General features: G+C 40.1%; 1 protein-coding gene across 1 annotated transcript in view; it reads right to left on the bottom strand.

The window, feature by feature from the left end:
• LOC128644022 (clathrin heavy chain 2-like) overlaps window positions 1-7,178 on the bottom strand; it is a gene marked incomplete at its 5' end in the record, with an annotated part of 61,030 nt that extends 53,852 nt beyond the window's left edge. Inside the window, 1 exon segment of the mRNA XM_053696785.1 lies at window positions 7,064-7,178. Coding sequence (XP_053552760.1) covers window positions 7,064-7,178 — 115 coding nt within the window.
• Window positions 7,179-14,983: the final 7,805 nt, after the last annotated feature.

Raw genomic sequence — 14,983 nt, 5'->3', positions numbered from 1 at the left:
AAAGGAATGATTAGCCTATTTAACTGAAGATAGTTTACCTGTATCTATGTATGTCTAATGTTATATAACTAAATCAGTCTTTTTTTTTATACAACTGGAAAATAATCTGAAACATTCTAAAAATGAAACCTTTACATAGAAAACCATGATTTAAATTTATTCTTACCGACTAGTGATTAAATTGTGATTTACATTAAATCCACCCACTTAGAAACTAATAATACAATTACCACCAAGAGAACTGTGTATACCAAATATGTTTTGTGTTGAGAGGGACACTAAACACTGATTCTAGGAAGCTTCTACCTCTCCAAGTGGGTAAAAAAAAATAAAAAAATTATAACCAGTTCTTAAAGGCATACTAAACCCAATTTTTTTTTATTTCATGATTCAGATAGAGCAGGCAATTTTAAGCAGTTTTCTTATTTACTTCTATTATCAATTTTTCTTCGTTCTCTTGGGATCTTTATTTGAAAAAGCAGGAATAAAAGCTTTGGAGCCAGCCTATTTTAGGTTGAGAACCTGGGTTGCACTTGCTGAATGGATGGCTAAATGCAGGCACCAATCAGCAAGCCCTATCCATGTTACTGAACAAAAAATAGGCCAGCTCCAAAGCTTTCATTCCTGCCTTTTTAAATAAAGATAGCAAGAGAACGAAGAAAAATTGATAATAGGAGAAATTAGAAAGTTGCTTACAATTGCATGCTCTGTCCGAATCATGAAGGAAAACAAATTTGGGTTTACTATCCCTTTAACAATGTATTCAGGTGCCATCACGTAACAAATGTAAATATTACAGGATCTAAGAATTTGTCAGATCCTGTACTATTATATCTAGTCTATAAGAAACCCCATGAAAGCCTATGCAGTAGGTTTGACAAAATAATGGTAGTCTTCTTATCTTTCAGAATTTCACAAACCTGGCAACATTTCTTTTTATAGCCATACAGATTTATATGGGGTTAGGTTCCTACCTTAAATAGCTTATTTTGGAGAAAAAAAAAAGTCTAGCTAACATGCTTCCTTATTTAATCAGCAGGAATAAGCTTTTTCACATTCTTTTCATGTTTTCACTGTTGAGTGTTGCCAAAGGTGATCCAAAAATGAAACACTACACATTAAAATGTAATTTGGCTCTTGACCATATCATGTGAAGCTTCTAGACGCATAAGGAGCTAATCTCCCCACCCACACTATGCTACATTAAAAAGCTTTCCGCTAAGCGTTTACAATGGAATTTGGCCTGGCCCCAGCTAACAGCAAGCACTGAATAGACGCGGACCAGGATCAGCAAAGAAACTTGTCTGCTTCAGTTCTCACCTGCTGTGTCTGAGTTGACACAAGATCCTGAAAAACACTCATTTCCTATTCTGCAATATTCTACACTAAATCACTGTTCTTCAAATACAGTCCTCAGGACTCTTTTTCAAGCAAGACTTTCAGGGTATCTGAGCCAGTGATATAATTAGCAGCTCAGTAACTGCGATAATTAAGCAATTTCATCAAAGGTAACACTAAAAGTGTGATATGTCAGTGGGCCTAAGGACTGGAATTATAGAACTCTTGTATTGAAGGACCTACCAACAACTATAAAACTGATGTGCATTTTTTTTTTTTTTTTTTTTTAAAGGATCGGTTACAGCACTATTCACTGTAACTTTGCTAAATTCTGCATCTCATGCATTCAGCTAACACCTAATACATAATTATTTTAAAAACCATTACACATACATTCCTGTATAAATCAACCCAAAAGGCTCAACATAAATGTGGTATTATGAACAATTAAAAGGTAAATGGTCCTTGGGGCCATAAATTAGAAATAATATCCCTTATAAAGAACAGCTGAATAAGAAGGTGATGAAGAGGTCTCTGATCAAGGATGGATAAACAGACAGAAAGGGGACATAGAAGGGACCAGGTGGGTTCTGTATTCTATTGTTTCTCTAACAATCTAACTTTATTTTACCCTTGTCTGTTATTTGTTCAGAATAGAGTTTGCACATCATGTACTAGTTAGCAACAGAAATCTCACTACGTATAAACCATCACAGCTGAAAGCTGGCAGCACATACTTACTCCACCCAGGCAGTTATGACTAGTGATCCATGGGTGGGAACAGTGGATGAGAACACAATCCAAAGCTTTGCAGAGCCCATTGAAGAAGAAAAAAACTTGCAGAAATAGAATAAGTGCCACCAGGAGACGTGAAACGCGTCAGCCTTCTGCTGCCTTACTCTTCCTGCCATGTCTGTTTGAAGTTTTAAAGAGTTGGAAATAAAAGCCTTTGCTTAAACACTGTTGCAGTGCCCGCTTTATTGGATGTGGGATCAAAATAAACCAGTGCAACATTTCAAGGCAAATATCTCATAGAACATCGGTAGCTTTGTAGGAAAGACTATCATATAAATTGATCACAAAAAAGTTGACCACAGGGAAAATTAAAAAAAGCAAACTAAAACATACATAAATGATCATTTATAGATGTAGGATAGTAAGGGTTTCAACAGCCACATTTGAAATTAGTTTAATCTTGCTACATTACATACCCGTAATATCACGTTATCATTGCACCCACAAGCAGGGCAGCCAACACGCATATTATTTTACTTAAATCCAGACAGGTTAAAGTGACATAAACCAAAAGTTTTTTTTCTTTCATGATTCAGATACAGCATGCAATTTTAAGCAAATTTCCAATTTACTTCTAATTTGTTTTGTTCTTCTGGTAACTCTTGTTGAAAAGCATACCTAGGTAGGCTTAGGAGCAGCAACGCACTACTGTGAGCTAGCCGCTGATTAGTGACAGCACATATATGCCTCGCCATTGGCTCACACAATGTGGCTAGTTCCTAGTAGTGTTGCTGTTCCTTCAACAAAGAATACTAAGAGAATGAAGCAAACTTGACAATAGAAGTAGATCAGAAAGTTGTTTAAAATTGTATGCGCAATCTGAATCACGAAAGAAGATTTTTTTTAGGTTGCATTTCCCTAAAAAAAATTAAACCATCACTGTGAAAAAAATATCACTGTGATAGATAAAAATCAATTTCTGAACTATGAATGAAAAAAGAAATAGGACAGTGATCATTGTTTGAGAAATTACAAAATTAGGGTAACATATGAAGCATTTTCTGAATCTATACACTAGCACTTAATCATTAAAGATCACAAATGGCAGGGACATATGCTAGCTATCTATTAAGTGTAAAATAGACGCTTGTGTATATAGCAGAAATAAGAAAATGTATGCTTACCTGATAAATGTATTTATTTCCGGACATGGAGAGTTCACAGCATCATTCCAATTACTAGTGGGATATTGAACTCCTGGCCAGCAGGAGGAGGCAGAGCACACCAGCAAAGCTGTTAAGTGTAACTACCTTACCCATAGCCCCCCAGTCATTCAGTCGAAGGAAATGGAAAAAAGGAAAGAAACACAAGGGTGAAAAGGTGCATGAGGTTTACTCAAACCAAATGCTGAATTAAAAAAGGGCGGGGTCGTGGACTCTACATGTCCGAAAAGAAAGAAATTTATCAGGTAAGCATAAATTTTGTTTTCTTTCCTATGACACAGAGTCCACAACGTCATTCCAATTATTACTGGGAACAAATACCCAAGCTAGAGGACACGGAATGAACAGGGAGGGAGAAAAAGGCACTCCTTGAAGAACCCTCAGCCGAGGCAAAAGTATAAAATTTGTAGAATTTGGGAAAAAAGTATGCAGAGAGAACCGTGTTGCCGCCTTGCAATCTGTTCCACAGAAGCTTCATTTTTGAAAGCCCAAGAAGAGGAGACAGCCCTAGTGGAATGAGCCGTAATTCTCTCAGGAGGCTACTGTCCAACAGTCTCATAGGCCAAACGAATCAAACTTCTCAACCATAAAGGCAGAGAAGTAGAAGTGGCCTTCTGACCCTTATGATTTCAAGAGAAAACAACAAACAGGGCAGAAGATTGCCTAAAATCTTTAATAGCTTGTAAGTAAAATTTTAGAGCCCGCACAACATCCAAGTTATGCAAAAGACGTTCCTTTTGAGAAGAAGAAATAGGACAAAAAGGAAGGAACAACAATTTCCTGATTATTTGTATACAAATTTGAAAGAAAGAAAAGAGTGACGGCAATCCTCATTGAGGTTTCACCCAGTTAGAGACAGAGAATTCAGCACACTTTTAAAATCTTAAACCAACACCTGGTTATGTTTATTTTTTCATTAGTGCACACAAACTAAAACTTATTATAATTAATTTATCACAATATTTCCAAAAAAACTTATATGTGAATCACAGACAAGGTATCTTGTCAAAGGTATACAGTGAGTTCATACTGATCAAAATGCAGCTCAGGTGCACTGTCTTGTAAGTAAATGGGGGTTAGTATGTCCAGAGTAAAGCTTTCAAGCATACATGCAAAAAAAAAAGCGTTGTTATTGTCCATCCATGCATTAAGCATCAAAAAGCCAGCTTTTAGCTCATTAAGCAGTAGTAAGTGTTAGGTTTTTTGGTAGTTAAAGACAATGGACAGTCCCTTAATATAATTGCAACTAAGACGATTCAGAGACTTACGTGTGTGCATAAAGGAACAGCATGAGAGTCAAAATAGATTAATTCCTCAAATATTGGTTATTTTAACAGAGGCCACAAACTGAATCAGAGTAAAGGATTTACCTTGGCGTCCCTTTTGGTTTGTGCAAGAGGCCACGGCTTGTTGCCTTCCTTCCGACCTTCATCTGAGGGATGCTTACCAGAAAGATTCAATGTAGCATCCGCCGCATCTCAGATTTTATTGCCACCAGGGAGTATCGGCTTGTTCCATCCTGAACTCGGTCACTCTGTCAACTATTAGCGGAGTAGTCCTTTCCTCACAGTGTAGTTGCCGGGGCACAGGCCGCACTCTAGGCTTGCTGTGGGTCAGCTGATAAACACACAGTGCTCCTTGGATACACTGCTTCCTTAGACAGGGTCCTGTGATCCGAAAATTGCCTGCGCGCCTTTCACCCATAATCCTTAGTGTGAAAGTTTGGACTTCATCAGGGCTCACTTTCACGCTAAGGATTGTGTGTTTGAATCATCTTAGTTGCAATTATATTAAGGGACTGTCTGTTGTCTTTAACTACCGCAAAGCCTTACACTAAGTTCTGCTTAATAAGCTAAAAGCTGGCTTTTTGATGCTTAATGCATGGATGGACAATTACAACTCTGTTTTTGATAAGCTTATTTTTGCATGCATAAAAGCTTTACTCTGGACATAAACCCCCATTTAATTACAAGACTGTGCACCTGAGCTGCATTTTGATCAGTATGAACTCACTGTATACCTTGTCAGGATACTTTGTCTGCGATTCACATATACTGTTTTAGGAAATATTGTGATCTATTAATTATAATAAGTTTTAGTTTGCGTGCACTAATGACAAAACATAACCAGGTGTTGGTTTTTAAATTTTAAAAGTGTGACGATTCCCCTGTCTCTAACTGGATGAAACCTCAATGAGGATTGCCTTCTATCTATTCTTTCTTTCAAATTTGTATACAAATACTTTTTTAAAGGGTCTGCACCTCCTCTTACCTGAGGGAGAAAAATATATTTAAAAAAAAAAAAAAAATATTCAGCCTAAAAGCAGATACTGATGGTGTTCCCTGTGAATAGGAATGTGAAGGTATGCGTCCTCAGGTCTATGGTCATCAAACTGACCTTCCTGTACCAAAGGAAGAATGGAACGAATAGTTTCCATCTTGAAGGACGGGACCCTGAGGAATTTCTTAAAACTTGTGGATCTAGAATGGGCCAAAAAGTTCCCCTCCTTTTTTGGTAACCACAAATAGATTTGAATAGAATCCTAGACCCTGTTCTGCTAGAGGGACAGGAACAATAACTCCCAGAGAGTATAGGTCTTTTACACAATTTAAGAAAGCTTCCTTCTTTATTTGGTTTGAGAATAGTCGACAGGAGAAATCTGCCCCTTGGATGGCAAGACTAGAATCCCATTCTGTAACCCTGTGATACTATGTCCACCGCCCAAGGGTCTGGGACATCTCGTATCCAGGCTTGATGAAAAAGAGAGAACGCCTGCCCCCTACCTGATCCACACATCGGGGGCGGAACCTTCATGCTGATTTAGAGTCAGCAGAGGGCTTCTTGTTTTGTTTTCCTTTACTCCAGAGCTGGTTGGATTTGCAAGAAGATCTGGGTTGATCAGGTTTGGAAGAGGACGACTTTGGTCCCTCAAAGTTACGAAAGGAACGAAATTTAGAGGTCTGACAACCTTTAGGTCTATTCTTCTTGTCCTGAGGTAGGAAAGTCCCTTTCTACCTGTAATCAATTAAATGATCTCTGCCAGACCAGGTCCAAACAGAATCTTTCCCTTGTAAGGTAAAGCCAAAAGCTTGCCTTAGAAGAGACATCAGCCAACCAAGATTTTAACCACAGAGCCCTGCAAGCTAGTACCGTGAAGCTAGACATCCTAGCTCCCAGACGAATTATCTGCATATTGGCATCACAGATAAAATGTATTGGTCAATTTGAGAGCTTTGATTTTATCTTGGATCTCTTCTACTGTAGTTTCCTGTGTAATAAGATCAGACAAAGCATCGCACTAATAAGATGCAGCTCCTGCAACCGTGGCAATACTCGCTGCTGGTTGCCACTGTAACCTTTGATGAATATACATCCTTTTAAAGTAAGCCTCTAGCTACTTGTCCACTGTGTCTTTAAAAGAGCAACTATCCTCAATAGGAATGGTGGTTCTCTTTGCAAGAGTAGAAATAGCCCCTTCTACTTTAGGAACGGTGTGCCATGAGTTACGAATGGAGTCCGCAACAGGAAACATCTTCTTAAAAACAGGGGAAGGGGTAAATGGAACCCCTGGCTAATCTCATTCCTGAGCGATAATTTCAGACATCTTCCTTGGGTATAGGAAAACCCTCCTCAGAAGATAGGGAATCAGACTATCTAATTTAGAAGACTTTGTGGGGTTAACAGCAACCGAAGATTCAGTCATCTAAGGTAGCTAGGACCTCCTTCAATAGTAACCGGAGGTGTTCAAGCTTAAATCTAAAATTAACCTCTTCATATTCTGAAGATTTCTCTGCTAAAGTGTCAGAATCTGAGATCTCGCCATCAGAAGCTACTGAAGTATTCTGCTCATCAGACTTCTGATCAAAGGTTGCTAAAGCAGTCCTAGAATCAGAAACTTTAGTATCAAATGTCTAGAATTTCTCTTACGCTTAACCAATGCAGGGAAAGCCTACAAGGCTGCAGCTACTGCAGAAGAAATCTGAGCGTCAAAATCCGCAGGTAAACACCCCCAGGTGGATGAGAGGACACAGATTGCACAGTATGAGAAACAATTAAGGCTTGGGACGTCTGAGGAGAAAGCGGAGGCATATCATGCACAGCAGAATCCTGAGAGACACTTGGCTGAGAAGAGAGATTTCTTTTCTTACATTTTCAAAGTCTTTGCTAAACAGGCAGAACAAAACAGCATAGGCAGGGCAATCTGGTTATCTAAGCAAAGTAAACATCTATCGAGATAGATTGATCCTAATCTGGGTCCAAATTCTGGATAAAGGTCCATCAAGTAATGTTGAATTATAGTGATTCTTACTGTAGAATAAACACTTAATGCTTCAGAGGATTATTTTAAATCATCAGGCACAAAAATAAAGGAAATATTAAATAACGCCTTAATAAAACTACCTCAGATGCCTGAGGCTCCTACCAATCAGAAGAATGTCCCACTAGTAATTTGTCTCTGAAAAACTCCTGATCGCTGAAAAACAGAAGCCGACTTCACAAAAGACCAGACAGGACAAAAGACAGCTGATCAAACTGTATAACCGCTACGCTCTGTAAAAGCGGATGTGCGGTCTACACGTGATTGGGTCACAGAATGTCAGTTTTTACTGCACTCTAAAAAGAGCGAAAAAACTGCATTTTGAAAAACGGCTTATATTTATAAGACCATGAAACTGACCAGGTGTAAAAAACTGAGCGGCAATCTCCACTACTCCCGGTAGCCCAGTAAAACCAATAATCCTCTACCCCCAGAAACGTAATAAAAATAAAGGTGACTGTTACGGTTGCCTCCAGGCTGGCTGGAAGTTGGACCGTAGAAAAGGATGCTCCTAGCGCTCACCAAAGGATCATCAGCACCGTAGTCAGCAATCCCTGTAGTGATATAAGCTGTCCCCTACAAACATGAGTCAAAGCTGCAAGTTAGAGGGTCAGAATAGGTCTGATGTGCTGGAGCACACAGTCCCTGCTTTTTATTGAGGTTACATGCAAACAGGACACTCTCAGGGGGAGGCATAAAAATCCCCCATCACACATTTGATATTAGATAGAGAGACACTCCCTTTGACAGGCCACAACATTACTTCAGCAGATAACAAGTTACACACAATAAAACAATGCAGTCCACCTTATCACTAGCAGTCTGATTAGACAATGGTAAGGTTTATCACTAAACCTAATTAGAGCTGATCCCAGCAAACTTGTATTTAGAATTGAACAAAATTAACTCTTAATGGCACACAATGAAACTGAACCAAGTGGGAGAAAGCCAGGGACAAGTCATTTCACAGGTCTGGGGACATAGTCTTAAAGGGGCATTGTTCACCAAAGTCACAATATGTCCCCAGACGGTTCTTAAAGGGCCATACACACCCAATAAAAGTTAATATACTCTCAGGGGCACAATCTTCCAGGGGCCATAGTCATGAGGAAGGAGGCTGGCAAATAGGCTTCTCCAAAATCCAGGGAAGCAGGGCAATTTTCCATTTAAAGGGCCAGTTACAAATAGCAGTTTGTAACATATCTCCCCTTTTGGAGGGAGACTAACCAGGCACCTGACCTTCTGTCGGTCAGTGCCTAAGTTAGTCTCGTAACCCACCCACAAATAAACATTAGCAGCAAAGTAGCCCCCCCACAATAAGTAGTACTGGCCTGTAGGTTCCAGGTTGTAGGATGAAAGTGTAGCATCCTCGGCCTTCCTGGCGCAGCTGTGCAAATAGCTGGTGGTACTTGGGGGGCAGAGGCCAGCGGCACTCGGCCCTAGTGCCAGCTCTTCTGCTGGGGTGAGGGGTTTGCAGGCCAGTCCTGTAACAAGGGGGTCTGTAGGGCAGAGGCCAGCAGCGCTCTGTCCTGATGCCAGCTCTTCTGCTGGGGTGAGGGGTTTGCAGGCCAGTCCTGTAACAAGGGGGGTCTGTAGGGCAGAGGCCAGCAGCGCTCTGTCCTAATGCCAGCTCTTCTGCTGGGGGCATTGGGGCATAGTCCTGCCCGGTGGCAAAGGGACCGTGGGGGTCAGTGGGGGTTAACATCTCCACTGTTAACCCTGGGCCCAAGTAAGGAGTTAGCTGGAGAATGGAGACTGGGCTCCCAATCCACTGCATCTCACTCTGCTGATGGGGGACAGGAGCAACTGTCTCTGCCCCCCTGTGCTGTAAGTGCAGAGACCACGGTCCCATCTGCACGGTTGTGGGACTTACCGTCTCCCCCTGGTGCATTAAGCTGCCGCTGGGGAGAGGGGGTTACAAGCTCCTCTCCCATACATACTTCCAGCCGCTGGGGAATGGAGTCTGGGCTCCCAATTCCCTGCATATTCCTCTGCTGCTGGGGGACAGGACCAACTGTCTCTGCCCCCTGTAACTCAGCCTGCCGCTGGGGAATGGAGTCTGGGCTCCCAATTCCCTGCAATTCACTCTGCTGCTGGGGGACAGGAGCAACTGTCTCTGCCCCCTGTAACTCATTTTCTCGCTGGAGAGCAGGTGTCCATACCCCCAAACTCCACAGTTGGCGCTCAAAGGCTCGTGCCGCTTCGTTCTCAGTAGCCAATTTTCGGATGATTCGACTGACTACCTCCTGCGCAGGGTCTGGACCATATCGGACTAGCCGCCTCATTACCTCTGGAACGAAATCAGCGCCCTCATAGCGAAGGATCAGGTTGAGGTGCTCTTCACAGGGTTCTGACCAGTGTCTTGTCAGCTCCATGCTGCTGTAGGTAGGGACGCTGCGCAGTGGCTAGCGTTGCACTCAATAACTCTCCTACGATAACAGTGCTGTTGGGGTGCTGCTCCTTGCGCTAGGACGCCATCCCACCCCGCTGCCGCCAAATGTTACGGTTGCCTCCAGGCTGGCATGGAAGTTGGACCGTAGAAAAGGATGCTCCTAGCGCTCACCAAAGGATCATCAGCACCGTAGTCAGCAATCCCTGCCTGCTTTTTATTGAGGTTACATGCAAACAGGACACTCTCAGGGGGAGGCATAAAATCCCCCATCACACATTTGATATTAGATAGAGAGACACTCCCTTTGACAGGCCACAACATTACTTCAGCACATAAGTTACACACATTAAAACAATGCAGTCCACCTTATCACTAGCAGTCTGATTAGACAATGGTAAGGTTTATCACTAAACCTAATTAGAGCTGATCCCAGCAAACTTGTATTTAGAATTGAACAAAATTAACTCTTAATGGCACACAATGAAACTGAACCAAGTGGGAGAAAGCCAGGGACAAGTCATTTCACAGGTCTGGGGACATAGTCTAGAAGGGGCATTGTTCACCAAAGTCACAATATGTCCCCAGACGGTTCTTAAAGGGCCATACACACCCAATAAAAGTTAATATACTCTCAGGGGCACAATCTTCCAGGGGCCATAGTCATGAGGAAGGAGGCGGGCAAATAGGCTTCTCCAAAATCCAGGGAAGCAGGGCAATTTTCCATTTAAAGGGCCAGTTACAAATAGCAGTTTGTAACAGTGACCAATAAAGAATCCCTTATTAATAAACCTTTATAACTCCCTTGACAATAGTAAAGGCCCATAGCTCATACTATGAATTTAAGTGCCATGTCCTAAATATGAATCCTTAATTAATAAGGAGTATTAAGTCCCAAATGAAGGATCTGAAAGATTAACCTCCTAAGTGCTGGTATCCTTCTGTACCTAGAAGGCAAATGCACTTACCTTAGATCCAAATGCATGATAAATGCTGGTCCTTATGTGTGGCAGGCGTCTTAGTCGCTGTCATAGAACTCTTGGAAACGAAAGAACAGAGTAACCAACTCTGGCTTTCTGCAATGGGGTAGCAAGTGTTAAAAGTAAAGCAAGGACTTCCTCACCGCCTTTTAACTGCTAAAAGCCACCACCTTCTTTTACTCAAGAGATTGACGTGGACACAGCTAGACCCCAATCCTTGCTTGCAGGGAAAAGTACCCATAAAAGGATTAAATTCTTCACACACAAACTTTGCACAACCTCCATTGACAGAGGGAAAGGGAATGACTGGGGGTTATGGGTAAGGCAAGTTACACTTAACAGCTTTACTGCGGTGCTCTTTGCCTCCTCCTGCTGGCCAGGAGTTGAATACCCCACTAGTAATTGGAATGACATTGTGGACTATCCATGTCATAGGAAAGAAATATAGATTTTTGACAACTTGATAAACACAAGTTGTTTTGAACATCATAACATTGTATTTGGGAACCACTGTTTATTATTGTTGTGTTACGTGTAAACAATGTATTGATAATTAAAAAGGACATTAAACCCAAAAAACTTATTTGTGATTCAGATAGAGGATACAATTTTAAACAACTTTCCAATGTACTTTTAACTAATTTGGTTCATTCTTCTTTGTTGAAGAAATAGCAATGCACATGGGAGAGCCAATCACACATCTATGTGCAGCCACCAATCAGCAGCTACTGAGCCTATCTAGATATTATTTTCAGAAAGATGGGGTGTGTTAGGAGCGCCTAGTCAAAGGCTAGGTCTAAATATAGGGTGTGGACTAAAAGTGTCAGTATTGTACACTATGAGGATCCTACAGTGGTGTAATAATGGATCTTTAAATTATACAATTTAACAAGTTTAATATCACATATAATAACAGCAGAAAATCACAGGTTAAAAAAGCATACAAGTATATGGATCCATGATACTTAATAAAAACAATTACAATAAAAATAATCCAACAATGGCATTAATATTGATGCAAGGACAATTAAAAAAGTAAAAACAGTAAAGCAATACGAATAAAATACAATAATAGGTGGCTGTGTGCGATGTCTAGTAAAAATCAATGAGATATACAGTGGAAATTATGTATCAAAAACATGTATAAAAACATATAGAAAAAATACAATAGAATGAAAGTCCTGTGGAAAATGCAATAAGATAGATGGTCGTGAATCCGGTGAAAAAAGTATTGTGGGAATGTCAATAAAAAAATATATATGTGTCAAAAAATCCAAAAAAACAATATAAACAATCTATATAAGTTGATTAGAATATCCTCGTGATCCAAATGTCAATCCAAAAGCATGTATGTAAATCCAAAATTGTGATAATAATAAAAAGTGTTCCAACAGTGAAAAATCCAATAAAAACAAAGCAAAAATGCCGTATATCAGAAAGTCAAAAACAGTGAACGCTGGTTAATAAAAATATATGCAAACTTCATAAAAAATAGGCTTCATAAAAATATATAAAAAACAAAAAACAAAAACAAATCCTGTGAAAAAAATATAGAAAATCCAATCCCTGTGAAAAAAGAAAAAATACAACATAGAGCAGTATTGTTTAAAATATGCTTGCAATTATAGGAATAAAACTCACCATATATGCCAACGCGTTTCGGCCCACCAATAGGGCCTTTTTCAAGACTGATATATGCAGGCCCATTTATCAAGCTCCGTATGGAACTTGAAGGGCCGTGTTTCTGGCGAGTCTTCAGACTCGCCAGAAACACAAGTTATGAAGCAGCGGTCTAAAGACCGCTGCTTCATAACCCTGTCCGCCTGCTCTGAGCAGGCGGACAGGAACTGCCGGAAATCAACCCGATCGAATACGATCGGGTTGATTGACAGCTCCCTGCTGGCGGCCGATTGGCCGCGAGTCAGCAGGGGGCGGCGTTTGCACCAGCAGCTCTTGTGAGCTGCTGGTGCAATGTTAAATGTGGAGAGCGTATTGCTCTCCGCATTTAGCGAGGTCTTGCGGACCTGATCCGCAGTGTCGGATCAGGTCCGCAAGCCCTTTGATAAATGGGCCCCCCTGGTTGGTGAGAAAGCTTGTTATATACCTGTTTGGATTAAAAAATTGCGCCAAAAAATTACCTTTTGAACCGGAAGTAGAATTCAACCGGATGTGGGGAATATTTGGTGTTAATGGGATTAGCTATACCCCTTTACGATATTAAAATAATAAAATAATTTGTTTGGCCCATCTTGCCATATTATAGTAGTGGTGAACTTATAATGCCATCATATATGAGTATTTCTGTAAGGCTGAATATGTATCTTAATGCCTGTAACATTGTTAGTTACCTTGTTACGCTGAAAACCGGATATCCGGTTCCGCCGCTAAACCGGAAGTTGATGGAAACCGGATGTTGACGAAACCGGAAGTTGACGAAAACCGGAAGTCGGTATATTTCGTCAAAACCGGAACAGACCTATGAGGGGGTAAACATGTGTCTGGTATAGTAATCAGTGCACATCTATTATATTGGGAACAAAACGGGATAGGTATATTGTGGCTCTTGTTGCTATTGATTAATTAGTATACTTCATTGGATATTAGTAATTGTGGTACTGAATAAAAACGTTTTAAAATTGATCATTAATCCTTCTTATAAAATATGGAACTGTAATCCTCCACCTGGTATTGTAGATAAATCTCTTCCCGTGAGCCTATGATATAGTATTTGTGTCTTGTGTATAGTCCTATTAGAAAATAATAGGACCTAGATATCAATTTTATATAAGGGTTCTATAGGTATAAATCTTATACATAACTTGAAGTGTGGATAGGTCATTCTAATTATGACCTGTCTGTTAATGTATAACTATTATCTGTTCATACAGTATTCACGATAAAGATTTTAGTAAATCCAGACTGCTAGACAGTAATAAATTGATCAATATAATATAGTTATGAAAACATTAGCTCCAAAAATGACAAGAATAGGGGGATTATGCCTCCTGACCATTCATCGGATGGGAATAATTATTCTAAAAGGAGGTCTGTATATACTTTAGTATTATATACTGGGAAAATTATTAAGACCTTAGACTGAACTTCTGGTTAGTTTATGAGGATAGGGGGAATAACCTCTTCATATTAATGTCCGTGCCTATTAAAAAGTGTTACAGGTGTAGAGTATATAAAGTCATTTATTTCAGATGTAATAGATGGGATAAGTCCTCCTTATTGTTGAGGCCCTTTGGGTAAAGACATTCAAGTTCGTAGATCCATCTTGATTCGGCTACAAGAAGTCTCCTTTCATAATCACCACCTCTCAAATTCGGTTTACTCTCGGATTCCATAATAGCTGAAATCTTTGAGACTGCATTTATGGTGAATGGTGAAATGTTTATACATGGCAATTTCAGTGTTGCCGTGTTCGACTTGTAAGATGTGCTCTCGAATCCTGTCTTTTAGTAATCTTGAGGTTTGGCCCACATATTGCAGTCCACAGCTGCATTGGATTACGTATATTACACCTTTACTGGTACATTTTATTAGGTCTTTAATTAGATGTTCCTTCTTAGAGTGATTGGATTTGAATTTCTTAATCTTAAGACCTCTTTTACATGCTTTACAATTTATGCAAGGGAAAAAGCCTTTGATTGTTTTGCCAAAGACATCCTGTATTCCTGTTGTTCTTGAGCGTGGAACACTAGGTGATAGCATGTTCCTTAAGTTGTCTGATTTCCTATAGATGAATTTTGGTTTGTCTGCCAGTATTTCCCCTATGGGTGTCGTCCATATATGATGGCATTATAAGTTGACCACTACTATAATATGGCAAGATGGGCCAAACAAATTATTTTATTATTTTAATATCGTAAAGGGGTATAGCTAATCCCATTAACACCAAATATTCCCCACATCCGGTTGAATTCTACGTCCGGTTCAAAAGGTAATTTTTTGGCGCAATTAGGGCAATTTTGGCGCAATTTTTTAATCCACAGGT

This window comes from Bombina bombina, unplaced genomic scaffold (assembly GCF_027579735.1).
Source record: "Bombina bombina isolate aBomBom1 unplaced genomic scaffold, aBomBom1.pri scaffold_972, whole genome shotgun sequence".
NCBI lineage: Eukaryota > Metazoa > Chordata > Amphibia > Anura > Bombinatoridae > Bombina > Bombina bombina.
Note: the sequence above shows the minus strand (reverse complement) of the source record. Positions and strands in the feature narration are given on the sequence as shown.